Genomic DNA, 25538 nt, shown 5'->3' on the forward strand with positions numbered 1-25538 from the left:
AATCCTTATTACCTGAACATTAATGAATTTAAAGACTTGATTTAGCATCTCTGAAATTATGAACTGAAATAAAATATAGTACCTAAGTTTGCTATTCCTTTTTATTTTAAATATTCATACTATTCCATATTCTGCTACTCCTCAGCATAGTACAGGATGAGAGGTTGTTGACTAATGAACTTTCTGTTCTGCTATATATTCATAGCCTTGATTTTGGGGTGAAGGGTGAGGATATTTGTATTTATATTAAGCATCTTGTTAGTGGTAACATTTTAAAGAAAAGAAGTAGGAAAAGAGGTAACCCAAATTCTCTAATCTTGCAAAAGTTGGAGTGTGTTTAAAAGTCAATAGATTTGGGTTTCTACTTGCTGCAAAACAAGGGAACTTCTAAAAGACCATACTGTTTACTGTACATGTTACGTACAAAATAGCATTCCTTTACTAAGGAGGATGTGTGTAGGTGCCAAGCTCCCTATGAATGTTGTAATCATGGTCATTTGGTTTGAGGGTGTTGGGGAATGTCTGAAATGCCTTTCTGCATGTAAAGTTAGCCTTTCCAGTGATCATTGTTTCTCCAGAAATGGCATTTTATAGATGCGAAGTAAGATTCAATACCCAGTTGATTTCAGGGAACAAAGTTTATTGGATTTAGCAAAATTTTATGTTAACATCCGTTTTGAAGCACTGATAAGCAAGTAGATATGTGCACACACAAATTATAAATATATGGGAAGTATATATGGAGGAGTCTTACATTAATCTGTTATTTTTTGTGTTTTACCTGCCACAGCAATTGTTAACTTCTTGTTGCTACAGTGTTGTAAATAACTCTTTAATTCAGAATGTGTTGAGAGTCTTAGCTATTTTTGGCCTCCTCTTAGTCCCTAATTTTTGGTAAAGTGCTGCCTAAAATAAACAAAGCATTTCAGTTTATGAGGTATTTCTCTTGCAGCTCAAATCTCCTACCTTTCAATGAATTTAAGTGCCTGCAATGTTTAAGAAAGGGTTGTATCTGCAGCAATAGCTCTAGAAAGATGAAAAAGTAGTCCCAGAATCACAGAACACTTGAGGTTGGAAGGGACCTCTTGAGGTCACCTTGTCCAATGCCCCTGCTCAAGCAGGACCACCTACAGCTGCTTGTCCAGGATCATGTCCTGACATCTTTCAAATATCTCCAAGGCAGGAGACTCCACCACCATTCTGAGCAGCCCATGCCAGCGCTCAGTCAACCTCACGTTAAAAAAATATTCCCTGATGTTCAAATCCTCCTGTGTGTCAGTTTGTCCCCATTGCCTCTCGTCCTACCAGTGAGCACCAGTGGAAAGAACCTGTCTCTGTCTTCTTTGCACTCTCCCTTCAGGTATTTCTGCACGTGGGTGAGACCCCTTCCCTTCTCCAGGCTAAACATTCCCAGCTCTCTCAGCCTTTCTTCACAGGAGAGATGGTCCAGTCTGTTTGTGATTTTAGTGGCCCTTCACTGGACTCTCTCTAGCATGCCCATGTCTCTCTTGACCTGGGTGGCCCAGAACTGGACACAGGACTCCAGGTGCAGCCTCACCAGTGCTGAGCAGAGGGGAAGGATCACCTTCCTCAGACTGCTGCCAACGCTCACCCGTGCAGCCCAATGGACTGTTAGTCCTCTTTGCTGCAGACTTTGTTCAGAATTCCCTTAGTTATGCAGTCTTTCCAGTCGAATTTGTCATTCAGAGGTGTCTGAGTAGGAGGAGCTTCAGGTAAATGTTTCTCAAATGCAGACTATATTTTTTTGAGCAGATCCTGTATTTCTTTTTTGTCCTTCTAGAAAGTACACAAGTACTAGGTTCTGAAGCAGAAAAGATGTGAGGCATGCTACTGTTCAGAGAGGACTGTTTGATGTATGTAGATAGCATGGAGGTTATAGGAAGTATGGACAGGCAAGCATATCTGACAGGTGCTGCTTATAATCTTTTTTGTGTCTTGTAGTTAAGGATGCAAAATCCTTCAGCATTTATAAAAACAAAATGTATGTATTAGACTATATGTAACTGTTGCTGCTTTCCTGTTGAAGGGTGCATCAAAAATAATTAAAAGGTTTATAAATTGCAAGTGCTATTTACTTGAAACTTACTTACATCATAGTCTTACGTATTTATTTTATCGTACAGGCTCATGAGCGACTAGAAGATTCTAAACTTGAGGCTGTCAGTGACAACAACCTGGAGCTGGTGAATGAAATTCTTGAAGACATCAGTCCCTTAATAAATAAAGATGAGAATATTGCAGAATTGGTTGGAATACTGAAGGAGCCTCATTTTCAGGTGCCACCTCTTTATATTACCCACTCTATCACTGTACACATACAGATCTAAGTTTAATAATTAAACTGACCTGTAGCCAATTTTAATAGAGGATTTTACTCTGAATGCATGGTAAAGAACTAGTCATGCGGTTAAGCATGAGCATTATTTTAGTCTTTGGTATCACCTCAAGTACATCTTAATTTGTGGTATTGTTTCCATTACAGTAGTCTTGGACAAACATGTAGTTTCTACATGCACACTAGAGATTACTTGAAGGCTTCGTCCTTAGCTTTTCCAGGTGGTCTCAGTTCCTGATACAGTCCATTCTGCAGCTGAGTTCAGCTTTTTGCATTCATACTTGTGTAAGATGTACAGTCTGCAGAGTGAATGAACTCGATTCTCTTATGCCACGTGATCTCCACTGAGCTTAAATTACAACTCTGTATCCCTTTCACTCTTGCTGTACTTAACATACATGAAATTTTGACATATACTTGTCAGAAGAAGGTGTTTTTTCATAGCTGCCATTCTGTTATCAGTTTCCATACCGTCTCTTGAAGATTAGGGTTTGTAAATCCTTGGTGGATTCTAGACTTTCCTTTATAAGAACATAAGCAAACCTTTTGTCAAAGTATAAATGTGCTGCTTTTGGCAGACAGGTATAGAGTCATAGAAACATTTTTGGGTGTACAAGTTAAAAAATATGGCTTTTTAAAAAAAAAAAAGTTTTCAATTTTATGTTATAGGTGCATTTCCATTTAACACAGATAGACATGGGAAATGCTGTCAAGCTGTCTTGTGGCCTGCTGGAAATAGGGAACACTTTAACACCTCAACCTTTAATGTAGTAGCAGTTGTGAATGCTGGTAGTTCCTCTGCCTGCTCTGGAGAATATTATGTTGGCCTTGCTTGCATTCTTATTTGTCCAAAATGGCATCGTGACTAAGGGATCAAAGACTACGATTCGGAGACTTACTGTTGAATGAACCTTCAAATCAGTCTTTGATCTGAAGCAGACCCCCCTTAGTAGAAATTGGGACTGGACAGGGAGAGGATGAGTTTGGAGGAACTGGTAGTTACAATGCAAAAATATTTCAGTCATTCTCTGTGTGTTTGTTTGTTTACATGATCTTCTAATTAGTTTAGTATCAATATCAGACTTACTGTTATGCTCTTTGATTCTCTTTTGGAACCTATTTTAAAAATTCATGTCGTGTTTATTACATGCTCTGAGCAAAGTTGCCTGCTCTTTTCTCTGTACCAGTGGGTAAGTCATGGGTATGTAAGAGAAGTAAGCTATTTCTAGGGCTCCCTACTTCATTTGTTGCAAAACCTGGATGGTACGCAAAGAGTCAGGTAGGAAGCTAAAGGAAAAAAAATGTCTACTTAATGGCTAAGACAGTTAAATGCTGCCTTTGAGAACTAAACTATCCTTCACTCTGTCAGAATTACTGAGTTCACTTAGAAAGAAGTCTGAATCAGCTTAATCTTGTATTTTTTATTTTCCAAGTGCTTGTTGTGAGATGTTTAGTCTCATTTGCAGAAGCAATGGGCAGTTTGGGCTGCTGCATACAGCCAAAAAGCAGCTAGCTACTGATTTTGTAAAAATAGATCTGATGTTACTCAGTTTGGAAGCCTAAAATTAGAGTGTACTTTTTGGCCCCTAATTTTGTGCTGCTGTTCCCCATCTGGAGGCAGGCATTAAAACCAATTAAGGGCAAAGTTGCATAATTTCAAGTAAGTGTTTTTATTTAACTGATACCATAGTAATGACCACTCTAGAAGAACTTCTAAGAAAATTTGCAGTCCAGAATGTGGATATAATTCTCTTTTTGAGTCTTGGGGAGACTCTATGTCTCCTTCTTTAAAGAGGAAATAGAAAAATAACTAATTACTACAGAATTGCTATCTTTTCTGCCTCATTTGTTCCAGGGAGACATATTCCAAATTCCGCAAGAAGGGATCTGTAAGGAAGAAAGAAAAAATTCCCTGTGATTTGTAATTACACAAAATGTAATTTGCCTCCTGTCTCCACTTCAGTAAAGGCATACAGCAAGCCACCATGAAGAACTTAGCTCTCTTAAAATTTCATCTTTACTACTGTGTAGCTGTTTTAAGGGCTGATTCTATGTTTTCCAAATTAATGGTATTGCTTGTCTCAAAGAAATAATTTTATAATTATGGGCAGCAGTTTACAGTCCCTGATAGCCCCCCTGTGACTCAGCCATCATGGAAATAGCAGGAAAAAGATTTTGTGATCAAGAGATGGTTAAGTAGCAGTTGAATGAATTCATGCTCATCCATGAAACTGAGCGAATAAATAGAATCAGAATGCGAATGATGGGATGAGGCTTTTAAGAACTGAAAAGTGTTATGGAGCATGTTATTTTGAAAAGGATGGCACAGACTGTTTGCTTAGTACTTTTTTTGGTTGTGAATCAGATTATAATCCATAAATTATATAACTGTTAAGGGCAGCAAGCTGTGTAAGTATGCTCATGTGTGAGGCTACGCAAGAAAATAAGTAGTTTGTGGCCAGGAGTTTCGGGAACAATTTTTTACTAGCATGTGACCAAAAGAGAAAACTGGAAGTGTCATATAGGTACATCTACTTGTTTTGTCTGTGTTAATGTGTCAAAAAACATAGTTGATACTAGTTGGCTTCATTTTAGAAACGTAGAAAGATCCAAAAAATATGCTTGAAAACATTGGCAAATGAAGATCTGTATTTTCTGGATTGCATGTGTCTTGTATGATGAAGAATTAGAAACTGCTACCATCTGACAGCTGCTTGATTTAAATAAATTATTGTTTTTCCTATTTCATTTGATTTGGTTTATGTCCACAGTATCAGAGCAGCCACAAAAAGCAGCTGTCTTTACAGTCTTAATGGCAGGGGCAGAATCCGTGAATTAGTAGCTCCTTCTAATCTCAAGTTGAAATATCAGTAGGGTCATTACGTGGTAGGCAGTTTAAAATGACTGTTCAGAAATGACACTTGGAGGTTTGCATGTTGAGCTTAGCACTACGCTAACACAGTTGCACAACTGTTACGTTAGAGGTGACTTACGGAAGGATGGAGCAGACTGTGCAGCAAAATTGTTAAACTCATAGGCCTGTCCACCTACTCCATTTTTTAGTACTGTTTCCTGCTTTCTTTTGGCATGAGCATGTCACCATAGGCCCTGTGACGTCCTGTTCTCTGTGACTTCTCTTTACCTATTTATTTGACACCAGTCAGTAATCGAACATGACCATACCTCTTCAGGTCAGTGTTTGAAACAAAGCTGTCTATGTTATTTGAGGTAAGATAGGCCTAATAGACATCTCTCCTACTTGCTTGTTTTCCTCTTCCTCTCTCTATCAGAGAGACTGTGTGTCACAGACCCTTTATCTTGAGCTATGATATGTGGTGGCTGAAGGGTGTCCCTTTTCCTCCTTAAGACAGAAAGCCTCTGCTCTCTAATTCACAAGTTTTATCTTGTTCTACCTGTGCATATTGCCTTACATATCTTTTCTTTAAATCTTAAAGTTCCTTTTTTACCAGAAAATCAAGTCTAAATTTCATTGTCTGCCAAAGATGATTATATTTATTTGGATCTCCTCCTTTTGGTCTGTACTTACATATGTGCACTGATAAAAACACCATTAACTATAAGTATAAAGTCTGAACTCTTGTTTTCCAAATGTAAATTCTGTCAACTTGGATTCATTTGGTGCTAGAATTCTGCCTTGGTTTTATGCAAGCAGAAAGCACTCATTCTGCAGATTGCTAGAAATCCTTACATATCTGTAATTATCTTTAATTTAGAGTTACTTCCAAATTACTGTGGAGGAAAACTTTATTACATTAAATACACGTATCTAATGATGAGTTATCTTCATCGTTTTGCAGTGGGCTGTTCGTTTACTTTAAAGCGTTTGCTTGGATACTGTTTCATTAGGTGAAACACTGTTGTAGGTACTCCTCTTTCCATCTTCTTCCCTGAAGTTCACATATTACTCCCAAATTCACTACATTTCTCTTATGCTTTCTTAAGAAGAAGCACTTATATTTACAAAAAGAGAGCAGATTTGCCAAGCTAGTAGGGTTAGCAGGCCATGTGAGTTACTTACATTTCATACAAACGTGAAAATTGATTTTTGCTGTATTCCTTATGAAATAGCTTCAAGATCTGATCTCAAAGGGTAGTTTCAGTGGTTTTCCAGCATGAAACCCTTTTACGAATGGTTATTCCGTGTTTTTTAAAAAAGGTTTTTTCTTTTCCCTTGCAGTCACTCTTGGAAGCACATGATATTGTGGCTTCAAAATGTTACGATTCCCCTCCTTCTAGCCCAGAAGTCAATAATTCTTCAGTGAACAACCAAATTGTTCCAGTAGATGCTATTCGTATTCTTGGAATTCACAAAAGAGCAGGAGAACCACTGGTAAGTGACTGAAGATGTCTTTAATTTAAAATGTGAGTGAAAGCCTGTGAGTGTGTGCCTTATTTCTTGCATTAAGTTTTAATTCTTACCCTTATTATGTTGTGTAATTTAATGGGTGATTGGATGGGTATTAAGAGGTTGAAACAGGAAGGTATTTGTGTGTTCTCCATCCTGTTCTCTCAAAGAATTTATGGCTTAGTGAACAGGCAGTCATTAGGTAGAATTACTTGCTAGCATAACTGACTAACACAACATCTGTTTGGTCTTGATACAAAATGTCAGGACTGCGTGCAATCAAGAACAATACAGTCATTGTTCAGTCATATGAAAACCTTGTCTGAAAGCACTTTTGTGTCACTTGATACTTACCTGTGTATTAGAAACTCTTACATCATAGTAACTATTATTGTCTGTTTTCACTGGGGGAGATAAGAGTATCTCAGAGCTATGTAATTTTGCTTGAGATGAAGGTAAAATGAAATTGAAATTCAAACAATGGTAAACTAGGTGTCACGTACCTCTTTCAGGGTGTTACGTTTAGAGTTGAGAACAATGATCTGGTAATAGCACGAATTCTCCATGGCGGAATGATAGATCGACAAGGTCTTCTGCATGTAGGTGACATTATTAAAGAGGTGAATGGCCATGAAGTTGGAAACAATCCAAAAGAATTGCAGGAACTGCTGAAAAATATTAGTGGCAGTGTCACTCTGAAGATTCTCCCCAGCTACAAAGACACTGTTATTCCTCAACAGGTCAGTAGCATGTTTCTAACAATTCTGTCAAAAGAATTTCTATTTGGTATTTTCTGAATAAGTTTATTTTAAGATTTTGTATTAGATACACTTTGTTTATTTTGTGCATTTAATGCTAGCAGAAGGGCTAAATACCTGTACTTGCCTTTAAGTACACGTTGGAAATGGGATTATTCAGCATATTGAGGTGACACCCCACATCAGTCTGCTTAAAAAATTGTTAGTATCTAAGATAGTTAAGTGTCTGTATGCTTCCAAGCATGTTTCTGTGACATCCAGTGACCTCCAATAACCTAGCCATAATCACACTAAACTGCACTGAAGTGTGTGTGTTTATAACATGACCAATGTCCAGGTAATGTTTCGTGGAATTCAGAAACACACTGAATTCAACAGATGAGCTTGAATTCAGTGACTTTAGGAACGAACTTGGATGGTGGCTATTACTTATTCTTTTGTTGTTGCTGTAGACTGTCAGTTTCTCCACGGCAGAAGTAATTTGTTGCTCTAAATTAGTGCATTTGAAACATCTTGTGGGACTCCTTCAGACAGTGGGTCTTAATGCCCATGATTATAATAGACTATGCTTACACTGAGCAAATGCTATCTGCTGTGCTGTATTTGAGGCAGGTATGTTGCTTCCTTTGCTCTCCTGGCTGACAGAAAAAAGTCAAAGATGCTTCCAATCCACTGATGCAACTCACTGTTCCTTCCCCTGCATCAAATTTGAGTCTTAAGCAGTCACATATCTTGTTTCTTTTCAAACATTGAGTTCATGGCAAAATTAATTCTTAGGATTCTACAAACCTTGAGGACAGTGCTCACACCTTGAGTAATATATATATTTTTAAGTAACTTAAAGTCAGAAAGCTAAAGTTGGACACGCTGAAGTGCAAACATGAATACATTGCCCAAATTGAGCAGTTGGCTTTTTATTTTTGTCATGAAGCTCTTTCAACCAAGGTTTGTATTGCAGATTATTTCTCCTTTCTCAGCTGGTGTACTTTGCCAGGCTTTTTTTTTTTTCTTTTTCCTATAGCTTGCATTTTACTTGTAAAATGAAAATCTGATCATGTCAAAAATTTTATGCTGTAGATAAAGACACTATTTAGCTTTGACAGGTAAATTCGTAAGAATGTCTTTCGTAACATGTAAGTATTGTAAATTTTTCCACATTTCAGGTTTTTGTGAAGTGTCATTTTGATTATAATCCATATAATGACAACCTCATCCCATGCAAAGAAGCAGGTTTGAAATTTTGTAAAGGAGAAATTCTTCAGATCGTAAACCGTGAAGATCCAAATTGGTGGCAGGTTAGTAAATAAATAAGTTAAAAAGAAAAAAAAAAGAGCTTCACTAATTGCCTTAATAACAAACTCTTTAAATATAAACTCTTTAAATATAAACTCTTTAAATAATGGATTACTTCTTTTTAATAGTAGATACTAAATATTTGTTCTTGTGTAATCCAATTTCAAGCTATTAGTATCTTAAGTCAAAATATTAACAATCATATATAAATTGTATGTAACACTGTGTTTTTGCTGTTACTACTATTTATATGCCTTTGTTCATGTATTATAAGTCATAAGATACTCCAAAATCAGTTATAAGTGGATAATTTCTAGCATAAAGCCTTAGGCTGACTATGTAAATTGTGGTAAGCCCTCCCTGGCAGTGACTGGGGAAGAAGTGGACCTGTTCCTGTGAGCTCAGAGTTGAGGGGGGAGAGGGAAATTAACCCTGTGGATCTGAAGAGGGGTAAGAATATTTATTTTGGAGAAAATGTACCTTTTATTTTCACAGTGGTGGTCACTGTTGGTAAGCTATAATATGTTATAATCTAAGTGTTTGTCACTGTTTCAAATATTAACAGTTCAGATTGTATTTCTGCATTCAGTCCTTCAGTAGAAGCATAATCGGATGCTTATGTTGTCTTTATTTTTTCAACACACTGTACACACAGCTGAACATGATCAGTGCCCTTGAAAATACAAGTGAACCTTTAAGACACTTTTCTCAGCCAAGACACTAAACTTTGCAAGTGGCAGTGGCAAGCTAGGCTTAAGATTTTAGCATTACTAATTTCCCTTTCCACCCCTAAATTTCAAACCCTTTGCTAGATAACAAGCAATAGAGAGCCAAATGTCACTTGAGAGCAATATATATACATCTCATTAAGAGCGACAAAAATTTCTGAATATACATCAACAACTGTTGCTGAATTCTGTTGCTTGTCAGTGATGGTAATAACAGGAAAAAAAAAGAATAAAAAATGTGAGGATGAGCAGAAAAATTATTACTGCCAAGTTAATTTGTTTCAGGAGTTCAACACTAAAACTCTAGAGTAGTTTGACATTTAGCTTACATGCTGTCTTCTATACTATTTTTCAAATTTCTTCAGCTTGCCACTTACGGGAATCCAGGAGAAATAAATTAAAAGTGCTCATAAACGCCCTTGATGAATGGCAAAAATTAAATGCATCAAGCCAATATAATGTGTTGCAGGTAATACTGTGCAGATAATGCTGCTGGGGAATAAGTTAGTTTTTCCTTGGGCATTCTAGAAATGCTAGAGTGCCCAAGAAGTTACTGGGAATTCACTAACTGTGAAAAATCAATTAGTCACTAATAAGTAGAAGGGTACAACTTGAAAAGCAAACAGCTCCTGTAAGCAAGTGACAAGGCTGACTGGTTATGGAGAAGAAAAGTGTAACATTCCATAATGGTGTGTTTGTGTGCATTAAGCTTGCTGAGAATTGGGCCTGCCCTGAAATGGGTTTACAGAGAATCTTAGCCAAACTTCTGTTACCAAGAATACTGAAGAATACTGATTTAAATATGTAGCTAAGTAGTGCAAAAGGCATGATTAGATGTGTGTTCATGGCATTCCCAGTATATAAAATGACAGTTAATAAGCTGCACTGGAACGTGTTTGGAGCAGGTCAAGAATACAAAATAAGTGTATTGTGTCCTACAAAGTCTTGAGTTTTATCACTTCAGAGCTGGAGCTATTGAATTCTATGTAGGATTTTTATTCCAAAAGTTTATGGCTGGCTAATGCAGGCTAGCAGGCTAAAAGCAGACTAATCGAATGGGAAAACTTGTATCTTATTTGTTTCCTGAGTTTTAATACTTCAGGGACAAGCCACTGTTACTATAAGACAGATTTTTAACATCCAGGTCTGACTTTGATTTTGTGTGTCGCAGTAATAAATGTATCAGTACTCACCATTGAGAAACTGGCAGTGTGAAAGTAGTCATCAACACGACATGAGAAAAATGCTTCTCACAAGTTACCTTTGATTTTATTCTTTTCCAGGCTAGTCATGTCAAAGAAGGAGGAAGTGCGGGGCTTATTCCTAGCCAGTTCCTGGAAGAGAAGAGAAAAGCTTTTGTTAGGAGGGACTGGGACAACTCAGGTGAGATTTAAGGAATTTCAGGAATATATTTTGCTCTGACTCCATTTGTTATGGTTTTCCTACATTCACAGATAGCAGAAAACTGCTGTATGAGAATACTTAAAATAATGCTAAATGCTGATTACTATGTATGTATGGTTTGGGCATTGACTAAAGGACAAAGTCTAGAGTATATGCGTTAGTCTTTGAAGATACATAAATCAGTTTTACCACCTGCTGATGAAAAGCTAAATGAGGTGGGAAAGCCATAAGAATTAGCACTTTTTTCCAGATATGTTTTTATAGTACACACTGAAAGTTAATAAATTCAGTGTTTTTGAAGTATTTTTCTAGTGTTTTTTAGAAAATTTCCCTGGAAAACTACTTTTTTCCTCTGTTCCATTCTTACCACACTGTGTAATGTGTATGAAAATAGCTGTAACCTCCTTCCCTAGAATATATGGAGGTTTAAAAAAGAAAGGTAATTTCTTGAAAATAGTCCTTGTAAGCATAATTAATCTAAACATGCACAAGTTCATGTAAATCAGAAATGTAAATGTTCAGAAAAAAACATTTAACAAAAATGAGTTTGTCTCAATTCGTATTTCTAGGGCCTTTCTGTGGAACAATAAGCAGCAAAAAAAAGAAAAAGATGATGTACCTCACTACAAGAAATGCAGGTATCTCTTAATATTGCATATGAATTGAAGTTCTCTGTGCTTCTAAACTTGCAGATAGCCTGGTGTATCCAAAGCTGAAAGATTTGCAGTAAAATATTCTATTATACATTCAATAAGTCAGGTAGGTTTTTGGTTTAAAAGCAGTTGTAACCAGTGAAGGTATAATGGTGCTAAATACAGGTTTCAGTAGGTAGAAATCAAAGAACTTTTAGAAAAGAGAAAAAAAATAAAGCTTTGTTGGCAGCAGGCTGGGGGAAGCGATCCTTCCCCCCTGCTCAGCACAGGGGAGGCTGCACCTGGCGTCCTGTGTCCAGTTCTGGGCTGCCTAGGTCAAGAGAGAATGCTCGGAATGGTTGTTAAATCTCCCTCCTTGGAAAGGCAGACCCCACTCAAAAGCCATCTGGACGTGGTAACCTGACCTTATGTTTTCCATGAATAAGTTCTATCTCCATACCAATTTAAAGCAAGAAAGCTTATATCAGACTTAAGGCCCTTTGACTACTATTTATATTCACAAATGATCTGTTCAGATATAGCAGAATTCCTTATTGTTTTTTTCTTAAAGTTCTGACTACTAACTTTTTTGTATGCTTCTCAATGTAGAATTTGATCGTCATGAAATCCAGATCTATGAGGAAGTAGCCAAAATGCCTCCTTTTCAGAGGAAAACACTGGTCTTAATTGGTGCCCAAGGAGTGGGGCGAAGAAGCTTGAAGAACAGGTTTATAGTACTGAATCCTACTAGGTTTGGAACTACGGTGCCATGTAAGTTGTCAGCACTCCTACTGTAATGTCATGTGTTAAGTTTCTTATTATATGGAAAATACCTAAAGCTTATGCCATTGATTCATGGTAGAAGTAATTTTCTCAGTGTATAAAAATTACAGGGAGTGGGGAAACAAAAGGACAAAACATTCTTCATCTTATCATACAACTGGACTTTCATATGACTACAGTGAAAATATTTGCAACTCCCAATTAACCATTACTGAGGCTGCAGAAAACCAGTTTTTGTGTGTGCATCTGCCAGTCGTTAAGCATCTGCCCATCTGCTAGGTTCACGCAGTGTCAGTCACTACCCCACACACTTGAGGGGATTTTGGAAGTTGCTAGTAGTCTCTGTAATCAACAGCCAGTGGAGTTTCTCAGGTCTGCTGTTTAGTTTTCCATCTGTAGAAGCACCCTAGGCATTATAAATTGTTACTTCAGTATTGGTAATTTAGGGAAAGGAAACAAGTAAGCTTCCAATAAAATAGAAGCATTTGTGATCTTTAATGTCTGTATGATAATCTGAAGTTTTTTCTATCTAGACCCAAGCCCATCATCTTTTTTTCTATCAACTTCAGAAAAAGAACCTTCTCACTTAACTGAAATATTCGGTTGTTTTCTTGCCTTCATTCCAGTCACATAGCTGCTTTTGCTCACTTAAAAGATCTTGGTTTTTTTCTAAACTGTCCCTGTTCTGTTTGACCTCTGACCAGACAACCCTAGCTACATTACTGTTCTCCTTCTGCCATGTGCCCTTCAGAATTTCAAAAACAATCTGTTCTCTTCTGTTTGTTTCCCTTCCTAATTTGCTGAATTTCTAAACATTAAAACTGGCCAGTGCGCTAAGAGCTGATATGTGTGACTAATAACAAGGTTGATTTTGCAGCGTTATTTCTTTAAAGGAAACCTTCCCTTGGGAATCCCGTTATTTTTATTGCCAAACTAGCAAGAAACTTTTTGTTATTTTTTAAACTTTTTGTTTCCATTTAAAAAGCCCTTAGAATCACTGATTTCTCTAAAATGCTATAGCTACAAATCAGTAATGTAACACAATGTTAAAATGCTTATACTTAGAGCTTTTGAATGCCCTTTAAAGTCATAAAGTCATATGAATTAACTTTCCCAACTCAGCCATCTGACAATCTCATCATGCACGTCATGAAGTGCATAGTTCGTTGTATATGGCATCTCTTTACATTATACTGAGATTTTAAGTAGGTTAATCAGTAATTTTAATTGGCCTCAGTTTCTTTGATTAGGAAAACTTCTGGTTATTCACAAAAGATGTTTTCTTACATGTGTTTGTTGGAAAATGCCTGAGATAGCTGCATGTGTGGCCTTGGTGTTGAGTTCTGATCCAGCACATGTTGCTGTGTTTTTTTCTGCAGTGTGCATAGCTGAACTGTCAGGTCATCTGGCTGTCAGCTGTTATAGCTTATTCTCTAAAGTTTATTTCAAACTGATCTTTTTTTTTTTTTTTGTGTGTGTTATATTAATCATTATACTTCCAGTCAATCTGTAGCATCTTGTCTAAGATTAGGCGTTCTAGTAATACTTTCATTACTAACAGTTTCAGAAGATCGTTGCTTTTGGGACTTGAGTTTTCTATAATAATGAAGTTGATAGGAATCCCTGGAGAGGGGGGAATGTTTCCTACTTGTATCACAGTATTGCCAAAGGGATCCGCATTCTAAAGTGAAATCGAATTAAATGCAGATAGTGGGCAGGTAATACAATGATAGGGCAGCAAAGTAGGTAATAATCTGATACATTATTTTATAATTTAATTTTCACTTTCTTACTTAAATAATATCTATGCTGCACACTGCATGCCAACATCCAAGCTAGCTGCTAATGTTATATTTAAGTGTGGGCTTCAATTTCTCTGCAATGAATTTTCTTCACTTTAAAGGATAGGTTGTCCTGGAAAGTAGCATCAGCTGGCCACCGCTATGTTTCTTGCTACTGTGGCTGGGCTTCTTCTGGTATTTGAGCTAACTTTTCTTTATAGCTAGTTCAGGTAATTCTGCTCTGAAGAGTGAATGAAGGATGTGATAGTGTTTTTGGGGGGAGGAGGATATTGAAGGGTACTCAGTTGATTTTTCAGAAGTAAATTTGGCTTTTGAGAGTTAAAGTTCCATTTGATTTCGAAGTCACTTAAAGAATTATTTTCAGTGAATAATTAAAAAAAATGGCATGAATGAGTATTGTATATGGTCTGAAGGAGTAATGCAAAGGAAATAAAGAATTGGGGATAAACGACATACAGGAAAGAATAGAAATAAAGAGAATGAGAAAGGCTGTGCTCAGTTCTGGAATGTAAACTAGAATAATTGATGAATCTGTATATGGAACAATTATAATTACATATTATTCCATATTATAATTTCCCTGATTTAATAGCAGTCCAGTCTTTTGCATGTATTCCAAGTACAAAAAGATAATTCAACTTATATTTTATATTTTTTGTTTAGTTACTTCACGAAAGCCAAGGGATGATGAAAAGGATGGGCAAGCATACAGATTTGTGTCACGAGCTGAAATGGAGATGGATATTAAAGCTGGCAGATACCTAGAGCATGGAGAATATGAAGGAAATCTTTATGGCACTAAAATTGATTCTATCCTTGAAGTTGTTCAGACAGGAAGGACCTGCATCTTGGATGTGAATCCACAGGTATATCATTTATGTGACACTCAAAAAGTAGGAGTACAATGTAGAAGAGGTATGCCTTTAAATCTGAAGGCTTCTTAGCTGGTTGAAAGATTGCATTGCCAACTGGATTTCTGCATTTATGGCACTTAGTTGGAATAAGTTAGAAAGGTTGGGGAAAAAAACTTAGATTCTGCATGGAAATGGGAGCCTTGCAGAGCAGCAGATCTTTTTAGCCAAGGAAAAAAATGTTGAGCATTTCAAAAGGCAATGCAGGAGTTTCCGAAATAGAAGTAAGAATCTTCACCTATCATGTATTTCTACTCATTGTAGCAGACTAGTTTTGCAGTGCCCCTTAGGTAATGGGGACTTGTGATTTGTTCTCATACTTTTTTTTTCTTTTTCATTGCTTCTAGGCCCTGAAAATACTGAGGACTTCAGAATTCATGCCCTATGTAGTGTTTATTGCTGCTCCGGAGCTGGAGACTTTGCGTGCTATGCATAAGGCTGTGGTAGATGCTGGAATTACAACCAAACTTCTCACTGTAAGCAGATTGTTTTATATTTAGTTTGCTTTGAGCAGGATGTTTAGACTTTTTTTTTTAACTTTCATTTTAGATGGATTTTTTTTTTCCTGAAATTAAAGTCTTCAAGAAAAGTTAGGCAAGATTTTTGCTGATTACTTAAGAAGTTAATCAAATACTATGTAAAAGGCAGATTGCTTCTTTCTTAAAAATAGACCTCTTACAGATAAGTGTTGATTACAAGAATTACTTGTAATGTATTCTTTGGGAAGTGCTACCTTTGATTATTTGCAGCAAATTTTAGATACTTGACGGTAGGAGTTATTCTTTTATATAAGTGTCTTTCCTTCACTTCCCCATCTCTCCCCCCAGAAAAGTTTTGTTCAGGTTCTTCTTATAGTATAGGTGTGCTTTAAAAATGGACTCTGTAAGCTTCAGGAAAGATACTGCAGACTGTCTTAAAAGGCAAAAACAAAACAACAAAAAAAAACAACAAAAACAACCCAACTTGAATTCAACTAGGCTTCATTTCCACTGCTGCAGCAGCACATGCTGCACTGAAAATGGCTGGGAGCTGCCAGAAAAAGGAATGTTGAATAGCTTTTCCTCCCCTGAAGTTCCTTGGATTTGTCATGTAAAGTGACGTGGCACATTTTATTCATTAGATCCTGTCTCCTTTTCTGAGACACAGCAGAAGCAAATGAGACATGTATCCTTCAACACAGCAAATTATAAGTGTTCTGTATGGACATGGACTTTCCCAGCTGCAGGACCAAATTGAAAAAAAAAAAAGCCAGATTGAACAGTTAACAAAATCATTCTCTGTGCTCAGCAGTACATCTTTCCCATCCGAGAAAAGCCACGGCATGCTGACAACTCACAACTGTAGTGCTATAGCTTAGATAGTAGCGGTATCTTGTATGATGCTGTTGGGGCATTCAGAGCAATAAAACGGGCAGTGAATCAATTTACACTGATTTTTTTTAAACCTGTGAGATTCCTTTCTGCTAACCACAGGAGAGACTGTCCAGTCCCAGTTTTGGTCTCTGGTTGTTAGAGATTCCAGTACCTCTGGGAGTGCTTTGTGTTTCCTCCCTCCCCCAAACAAACACTAACTTCTGCCTTGCATATACAGGAAGGCAAGATTAAAACTGTCCAGACAAGTATAAGAATAATTTCCTGCACTTCCTAATATATGATTCCCTAAGGGACATCCTTGTATGTATCTGTACAGATTCTACATCAAATCTGTGGACATGTATATAGAGCATGACTTCTCATTTCTTCTTCTTGTATTTCCTGAACAAATGAAAAAGCAATGTACATTTAAATTATTGCATATGTCCTGCAGTCTAGTGGGTCTGTCTACATTATTTGTAGCTTCCTAGGCCACAGCAAAAAATTCTGAGGCTTGTGATGGTATGTTTGTTTGCTTTCCTCCTTCATTTACTGTGAAGGAAAGGCTATTTGCAAAGTTTTAATTTTGACTTTTGTATTTACAACTGTATTGGGACTTCAAAACATTCAGATGAATATTAGCAGGGTAACGTATCTCATAACTGCTTACAGAAAATTGTTTTTGTGTGAAAGTGGAGAGGAGTCTTCTAAGAACGCAGGACTAATGAAACATGAAAAAATGCTGATTGGCAGCACTTCATGGCGGCTTCATAGTGTAGGAATAGAAATTTCCTGCACAGTTTGCAGCTCATGTCAGAAATAAAGTAATGCAGCACTTCAGGAATGAGGAAATGACGTGTGAGCAAGAAGGCTGAAATGTAGTCTCTAAAACTAATAGGGTATTCCAGAGGATCTTTCTAGAAATGCATCTTCCATTGTCTTTTGTTTAATGGTAATATTATTTCTTGGGTTTTTGGTGCTTTTTTTGAGGGGGGGAGGAGGCATAAATATATTTACATAACTGATTGACATAATTATTCCTAAAGCATTAATTTTATTCTGATTGAATTGTCAGTTGCACACACAAGATGATTAGCTGCCTGTTGTGTATACAGGCCCCAGTTCATGTGCTTTTATTGGCTTTCTTAAAAATCACAAAATTTGCAACACTTGGTTGCCATAATTAATGTTGTTAACACTGTGTACAACATTTTCAGCCCAGTCACTGCATTTTAACTTGAGTTTTGTGTGGATTTGCTATAAATGAGACCTTTTCTTATTTTTTCAATATATATACAACATAGAGCTTTAAACAGTCAGTTGTACTATGTCATGAAGTGGTACTTAATTTATAAGGATTTGCCAAGTCTTGTGCTCTAAGTAATTTCTAAAATGCCTTCAACAGGACACTGATTTGAAAAAAACAGTGGATGAAAGTGCCCGGATCCAGCGAGCGTACAACCACTATTTTGATCTGACCATTGTAAATGACAACCTAGACAAAGCCTTTGAGAAGCTACAGACTGCTATAGAGAAACTGAGGCTGGAACCACAGTGGGTCCCAATTAGCTGGGTATATTGAGCTTGCTGAAGATGAGCATAAGTAACAAATAAAATCAACTGCAGCAAATAAACTAATGTGACAAGATGTTGTGTAGATACCAACGATAACCTGCGGCACCTGTGCGTTTTTACTCTGTGTATATTCAAAAGTACACTATTCTGACTTTTTATAAAAAAAAAAATGTTGAAGGGAAAGTGTACTTAAATATGTAATTTATTTTAATTTTTCTAACTTTTTACAGATAACCTTTCTATTCATATCACATGAAGGAAATGCGTTTAAGCATTTTATATGTTTTGATTTAGTACCTTTGCCTTTTTCATCTAAGAAACTTTCAGTCATTCACTTTAACATTTACATCTTGGTCTTACATTTTCACTGTGATTAAAGAGAGGATACTTGAAACAATTTTTGTAAAACTTGTTAATGTCAGTGTTTAACTGGTCAAAAGTCTGTAGCTTTTATTAGGAAAGAACACTAATTTCTTTTCTTTTTTTTTTTTCCTTAAAAAATAATAATTTAATGGGAGCAGAATTCTAACTACTAAAAGCAACAACCAACACCCAGCTCCATTGCTCCAGCTTCTTTCTGCTTAATGTTGATGCATTCTTGATGTTTCACAAATTCCTGATGTCTCTTGATTTAGACAACTGTATTGTTCTGTAGGTTCCCTTATATATGTCTCTTAAAATAACATAAAGCAATACCTTGCAAGCTTGGTTAGTTCTTGGGAGCTAACCTGTTAGCCTGTTATGGTTGAAGTACCTACGTTAGAAAGCTTGTATGCAAGGTATTTCAGACCGATGGTGAAGTAGCCTAGAGAGAACCTGATAACGTGGAGCCTTGTAGAGTGAAGCTTAATGTTTAGCACTGTTTTTTCACACTTGTGAAAACACATTGCTTAAAAAAAAAAAAAGGAAAAAAAAACCACAGTATTTTCTTTTCTTAGGACATTGTTTGATATTTATATAGTGATCTGTGGCTTAATTTCCTGTGATATTTAGCTGAGTTCTCTATTATCTTTTGGAATATTTGTGTGATAAACTGTTGTATTTTTGAGCGTGATATAATGGAATTTCTGTGCTCTTTGTTGCATTGTGTTTTTAATTGATTTTTTCATCCAATAGCTTGTGAATTGGAAGCTTACTGCTAAAAAGCAATGTTGTTTATACTGTTTTTGTTTTACAATATTTTCGTTTAGGTTTAGTGACAATTCTCCCCTTAGTAGGCTCATTGGTGCAATTCATATTAGCTGCAAGTTCATTCATCAAAACCTACGCTAATGTAAATTTCTGCTTGACAAGAACAAAATGAAAATATAGCTTGCCACTAAGACTAGCTCTTTTTGTGCTCACATTTTATATTACCATCTTAGCTGTTGTATATAGTAACATACACCATCAATTATCAGGTTAGGTGTCTAAACACAAGTCATTGCTCTTCCACCTGGTGACAGGCACCTGGCTTCTGAATTCTTTTTCAACACCAAAGCGTGACACAGAATGCTGTTAAAAAGGCAACGTCCTCAGAACTGTTTCTGAAGGAAAAGAAGCTTCTACACTGTAAATCAGTGTTGTTTCTGGGGCTCTTAAATACTTCTTTGTGCACAAGGGAAACTGTTGATATGTGGTATAGGAAAAGTGTAAATCTAAAACAAAACAGAAAATCAAAAACACCCCACCTGTATACTATGGATGATATTTAAAAAGCCTATCAAGTTGGTTGTTTGGTGAGTGGGGAGCAATGTGAGATCCCAGTGTATTTGGAAAATAAGAGTCAAAAAATGTGTGTGAGCACAGGTCATCGGTGTGGCTGTTAACAATGAGATTTCAGTCTTTAGAGGGAATCTGAAATTTTCTAAGGAAAATTTGTACCGCTACTTTGCTTTATTGTTACAGTTTTCAGGATGCGTTTTCTCTGGTTTTGTTTAAGTTTGGCAGAGCTTTTAAGCGTGGCAGCAGCACAAGACCTTTATTTGCCTTTCCCAGGAGACATGTTCTGTGATCCTGTCACTCAGAGGCTGCTTTGAGAAATGGATCAAATGTTTTATGTAGCAGCAAAGATAGCAGAGCCATTGCTTGACTATTTTGATGACTTACTCTTGGCACTACAAGCTGAAATTGACTGAACTGTGTTTGTATACTGTGTAACAGAAGACCTACATATGCTGTAAATAAGATGTGCTAACTGGACAGATACGATGCCTTTTCATTGTAAGTTAGAAAATGCTCTATTTGTGATGCCAAAAGTGGGCTGAGCCCACTCTTCCTCAAATAATGGAATGAGAAGATTCTTCAGTTCCGACACTGTTGTTGTTTCTACTGCAAATATCACTCTTTTTCATCTGTTTTTTTTCGTACTCTTAGCCAAATGAATCACATGAAACATGGGCACCAAGGTTTAGTAAGGAAAACCGTGCTCCTTCTATTTCCATCTCAGAGATCACGCTGTCAGAAGAGCCTACCTAGCAAGCAATCTCCAAATAGCCATGCATTTGCTAAAGGCTGAAACTTCAGCTTGTGCTTAAGCGCCACATAGCGTTTTAAAATCTAGCACATTTAAGTTAGCACAGCAGAGCCTAGCGGCTGACCCTGTGCTGTTAATGTTGATGCTAATGAGAAGTACGATTCTGAAGCAGTAAGAGATGGGTTGCTTAGGTTGCATTCAAGGATCATTATCAAAGTGACTGCAGGTTTTTAATTGGATGGTTATGTGCAAGTGTTAAAAAAAAAAAAAAAAAAACAACACAAAAAACATTCCTTGCATCTGTTTGTTAAATTATGCAAATTGAGAGTCCAGATTGGCAGGTTTATAACATTTTGGATTTTTTTTTTTTTAAAGCGAAATCAGATTTTCATCAGCTATTCTGTTAGTTTGTCGCTACCTGGTAGGATTACTAGAATAACAGTTACTTTTAGTAAAACAAAACAATACATTCTTGGAGGGTCTTAGAACAAAGGTGCCATTGCAGTTATATACACAGTGGTGATAGACTCTACCTGTTCTTTACAGCACATCAGAAGTTAGACAGGCACCTGCACATTGTGCAGTTAGGGGAAAGATGCTTTGAAAGGCTAGGTTTGAGCAAGTGAAAACTTTTCATATGACAACTGTGTGAAGTATTCCTGGGGGATTTCAAATAACGAGGATTTCATGTATCTCATTCTGTACGAAACATTCATTTTCCAGACAGGAAAAGTTTTTACATTGACTGTTAATAACAATAGGTGTGTCTGAGCAAGGTGAAGATGCTGCTAAATGTTTAAGATATGTGGTATGTATCACAAGATAATTATTTAAGTAGTTTAGAAAAGTGAATTATCAAATAGTTGTCTGTGTATATGTATGTATGTGGATGGTAAAACAAAAAATGCTCATGTCTGCTACCACATTACTATCTACCATGACTTAATCCAGAAATGTACCTGCATGTGAGACTTTAGAACTGGTACACTTCTCTACCAGGTTTATTGTGTTTACTAATGTATATTTTTCTAAATATACAGATATTTCAATCTAAAAATTCTATATTTATCTGTAATTTCTATGTTTTAAACAGTGCATGAGGTGCTGTAAAATTCTGTACATATAGAGAGACTTATAAAAGAAACGCTGTAGTTGCCCTGTGTATGAAAAGTTATACATAAAAATACAGTCAGTACGCCAAGACCCCTAAGTTATTTCCTTAAATGCACCAAAAATTCCTGTAAGTATACACCAACTTCAACTTTAATGTAAATACTCTGGTGTATGTATACCCAAGTGATTGATTACCTTGCTGTCTCTTAAGTTACACTGGCAGGCCTACTTGAGGTTCCGCATCATGTGCAAGCTGTAGGCAATTAAGTTCAGTTTGACAATATGTCACCTTGCATGGACTTACTTACCAATGGCTTTACAAATGATCTGCAGATATACAATGAGGGTAAAATCACATACTGACCCAGGCACGGGAAATAAATTTACACCCAGTGCAGTATTCTTCATTTGTGCACGGTCCTCAGGTCAGTGCAGCTCTGTGCACTTGGTCATACAAAAAAAAAAGCTTTCTGGAGCAAGACAGCAGATCATCTCTTCAGTCTGGAATTTGTGTTTACATAAGCTGTCACATCTTTGACAGGCTCAAAGTGGAACAATTTTATTTTGCTGATCCTCTGTTCTAATTCATTGCATCGTCTAAAATCACACCTAAGTGGTTTGCTGTATGAGTTGCCTGCAGCTCAGTGTTAAGGAAGTTGTCTGTGGTTGGTTTGTTGGTTTTTAAAGGGTGATTCAGATAATAAATAGGAAATTTTTTTTCTATTTTAAACACAAAAAATTCCTAGCTAGGGACCCTTTGGAGCCAAGTTTGCCTCTCTGCTCTGCTTAAGTAAGGACCGGTACAGAGTGACCAAGTAGAGCACAACTCCAGAAATTGGGAGATCTGGGTTATTGCTGTTTTTACACAAACTGCTACTGTGAACAAGAACAAATTCAAACTTCCTTTACCTTTTCCTTGGTTTTCCATCCAGTCTTCATCTATCATCTTCATTCTGACTGAAGGCTGAGGCAGATGCCACTTCTCAAAGCATCTATAGTGCCTACTGCGATAGCTTCCCAGCTGCTTGTTGTGCCTGCAGGTACAGCTTTAAGACCAGTTACAAGTGGAAGTCTGTCACATCTATCATGCAAACAGATAAGGATTATTTACTTCATGCAGGGTTTCTTGCCTCAGCCAAGTTCTGAAGCGTTAAAGCACTGTGTCATTGCCAAACTTAATGATACTACTTCTGCAACAGTGTTAGAGATCAGTTTATCCGTGTTTAGGTAGTGGTTAGTTGACGTGAGGACTTCTAGTCTGCTAGACCTCTTGCCTTAAATCTCTCTCTAGCTGTCAGTAATCTTGGGATTTCTTTAGTTAAGGTACTTTCATTTGCTTTCTCTGGCAGACTGTCATTATTGAAGGGGGTGAAATGAAGTCCTGCCCCCCTTCCCCAAACAATACCCAACCCCGCCCTTCAGTTTTCACATTTTAAAGAACCTTACTGATGTGAATTGTTTGGGATTCCCAACTTGTCTTGTAGAGGTAATAGTGTTCAATAGGGACACCGGTATTTAAGAGTGGTGTAACTTAGTGCTTGCAGTCCCAACACTAAAGAAATGATCCTAATACATTAAAAACACTTGTAACAAGTATTAAGAGGCAGCTTTGGCTTCCAAATATATTCAAAGTGCACTCACACAGACATGTAGAGCTATGTAGATAGATAAATTAGTCTTAGGGTTAATATACTGCAAGAAATTCAAAACAGTGTCTGTTAACTTACTTGAACTCTTCATTTTGGACCACAGTGGGATACTATTCCACAAACTGTCACTTGTTGAACTGCTGAATTCTTACTTCATTTACTGGCACTGAAGCTGGAATTGACCTGCACAGACTTACAAACAAAAATTCCAGCTTGGTAAAGGCTGTTAAGCAGTTTCACATCCAAACTTTTTTTTTTTCTTTAAGGAGCATTTCAGTAATATTTATATTTTATAGGATACATTGCATTTAAAGTAAATGTGAATTTTGTTTTCAATATCTTTAACCCTTTCTCCTGCTAGTTAGGTATAGATTTTCTTTTGCTGCTAATGCAGTGGTTAGATGTGGAATATGACCAAGCTGCAAGGCTAAAATGGTTGAAGTAGTCTTGGAGACACTTTCTCCCACTTACGCTTTTCCTTTTGATGTCATCAGCTCCACACTAATGCTTGTCCATGCAAGTCTGGCTGTCTTCACAGCTGATCCAAGTCATCGCTTCGTAAGTAGCTAACATTTACCTAGAATACAGTAAAATCTCTTCCAAAAACCCAAATAAATTCTCAGTTATTTGATATCTTATACATTACATACTATAGAACAAAACTAATGATAGTGCTTTGCGCAGTTCTGGGAGTGGCAGCAAAATTGTCAGCTGTCAAAATTGGGCTTTTTTTTCTTTTTTTGACTGATTTTTGTTGGTTTAGGTCTTGTACACAATTACATATGGAGAGAACTGCTGAAAAGGATTTCTTCCCCTTTAAAAATGCATGTTGAGCTTTCCCTCCCCGAGTCCTGCATTATACATTACCTGTTTGTAACACTTGAGTATTCTGATAGAAGGGGGAACCTCCTCCTTAGGTTTTAAAATACAAGAAGTTTACCTCCCTCTCACCCCAAACTGGGCTAAGAACTATAAAGTCTTGATTAAGTAAGTGTATTGCTTTAAATGTGTACTGAAAGTCTGTCACTGTGCATTTCTTTACCTTGCTTGTTCTCACAAGGGTTTTTCTTTTCCTATTGGAAGCTTTGCATGTTGTTTTTTTTCCTTCTACAGAATACTAAACTGGATTTGACACTTGTAAAACTTTAAGAACTGCTCTCCTGTAAAAAATACATTTTATTAGCTGAAAATATCATACAAAAGAAAATTTAACTATTTCTAATGTGAAGCTGAAGATGATTTAGTACCTAATTGTTTGAATACAATGCTATAGAGCAGGCCTAGATGGGACTTGTTAGCATTCTGACTTGACATTAATAAAGTCAGCTAATACGTAGGACATTTTTAAATTGTAACTTGTTTTTTAAAACCCCCATTGTCTTTTTCACAGCTAATATTTTTCACAATAAACACAGCCAAGCATAAAAATATTAATGTAAAAATTGTGAAATTCTGTTAATTCCCAACAAAATATTTTTGTATATAATAAAGATTTAATATTGAAAAACTGCAATTAACTTCTCTGATTTTTTTGGTCATACAGTGAATTCTAGCTAAGTGAAGATGCTCTCAGGAGGCAATCTGAGCACATCTGCCTTTTATCTTAGCCTAATCCTTCACTGCTGCAAACCGCTTCCACATCAAGTATTTCCTGCTACACTACTGTTAGGGTGCTAGTACAAAATCCTCCACTGACCAGCTCACCTGCAAAGGTTGGTCTTTGCACTGGGGGTAGGGAAGGCTAAATTCCGTACACTTGTAAGAAATTCTTGTGTTCTTTAAAACACGACAAAGATCTTGACTTTGCACTTACTGTGCTTAGGGTTGTCTCCTGATACGGCAGGCTGAGGAAGGAAAACTAAAAAGCTTTTTCATTTTTCCGTACTGTGTCTTTTGCTCTGGAATTGTGAAACTTCCTGCCCAGAAGGGGGCTGTCTGAAATCCCTCGCAATCGCGTCTCAGCACAGACTCCGAATACACCACTGCAGCTGCCACAAAGACAACAAACGGAGCCTGGAGCCCACGTGGCAGCTCTGCTTCAAGGTGCCAGCCTGGGGTCTGCTCCTGTCTGAGGTGGGTGTAAGCACCTAGCTCTGTACTCAAACGCTCCTTGCCTGGCTCTTCTAGTACTACAGATTTTGCTCCTGGATGCACCATTGTGCAGCCTCAGCCGCAGCAGTGAGGTGTTCCATGCGCAGTGCCAGGAGGGGCCTTCAGTTTAGAAATAAAACTCTTTTTTTGGCTTTTGAATGCACCAGCACCCCTTCCCCATTCAATGTGGAGCCCCTTGGGCCTCTCCAGCTATCCTACAAGTGCCCTTGCTGAAGTTGGGTTCCTTCCTTACTGTCTAAGTACTCCAGC

The 25538-nt window shown here is 37.1% G+C and overlaps 1 protein-coding gene and 1 long non-coding RNA gene across 15 annotated transcripts in view; one reads left to right on the forward strand and one right to left on the reverse strand.

The window, feature by feature from the left end:
• PALS2 (protein associated with LIN7 2, MAGUK p55 family member) overlaps positions 1 to 20666 on the forward strand; it is a 54127-nt gene extending 33461 nt beyond the window's left edge. For all 12 annotated transcript variants that reach the window (XM_035562395.2, XM_035562396.2, XM_050709260.1 and 9 more), the window contains 10 exons: positions 2145 to 2297; positions 6555 to 6707; positions 7235 to 7462; positions 8644 to 8775; positions 10785 to 10884; positions 11475 to 11543; positions 12147 to 12308; positions 14786 to 14988; positions 15381 to 15509; positions 17791 to 20666. In XM_035562395.2, the coding sequence (XP_035418288.1) occupies positions 2145 to 2297; positions 6555 to 6707; positions 7235 to 7462; positions 8644 to 8775; positions 10785 to 10884; positions 11475 to 11543; positions 12147 to 12308; positions 14786 to 14988; positions 15381 to 15509; positions 17791 to 17967 (1506 nt within the window). In that variant the 3' untranslated portion in view covers positions 17968 to 20666. The remainder of the gene's footprint in view (positions 1 to 2144; positions 2298 to 6554; positions 6708 to 7234; positions 7463 to 8643; positions 8776 to 10784; positions 10885 to 11474; positions 11544 to 12146; positions 12309 to 14785; positions 14989 to 15380; positions 15510 to 17790) is intronic.
• LOC118255860 (uncharacterized) lies at positions 4047 to 25538 on the reverse strand. 3 transcript variants are annotated; one of them, XR_007707920.1, is made up of 6 exons: positions 23649 to 25538; positions 23256 to 23369; positions 22438 to 22609; positions 10695 to 10835; positions 7226 to 7390; positions 4047 to 4243 (listed from the first exon to the last, which is right to left on the reverse strand). It is a non-coding gene; the product is annotated as an uncharacterized LOC118255860 (long non-coding RNA). The 3 variants fall into 3 exon arrangements; XR_007707919.1 differs by having other exon boundaries at positions 23256 to 25538; XR_004781050.2 differs by having other exon boundaries at positions 22438 to 25538.

Source organism: Cygnus atratus, chromosome 2, assembly GCF_013377495.2.
Source record: "Cygnus atratus isolate AKBS03 ecotype Queensland, Australia chromosome 2, CAtr_DNAZoo_HiC_assembly, whole genome shotgun sequence".
Classification (NCBI taxonomy): Eukaryota; Metazoa; Chordata; class Aves; order Anseriformes; family Anatidae; genus Cygnus; species Cygnus atratus.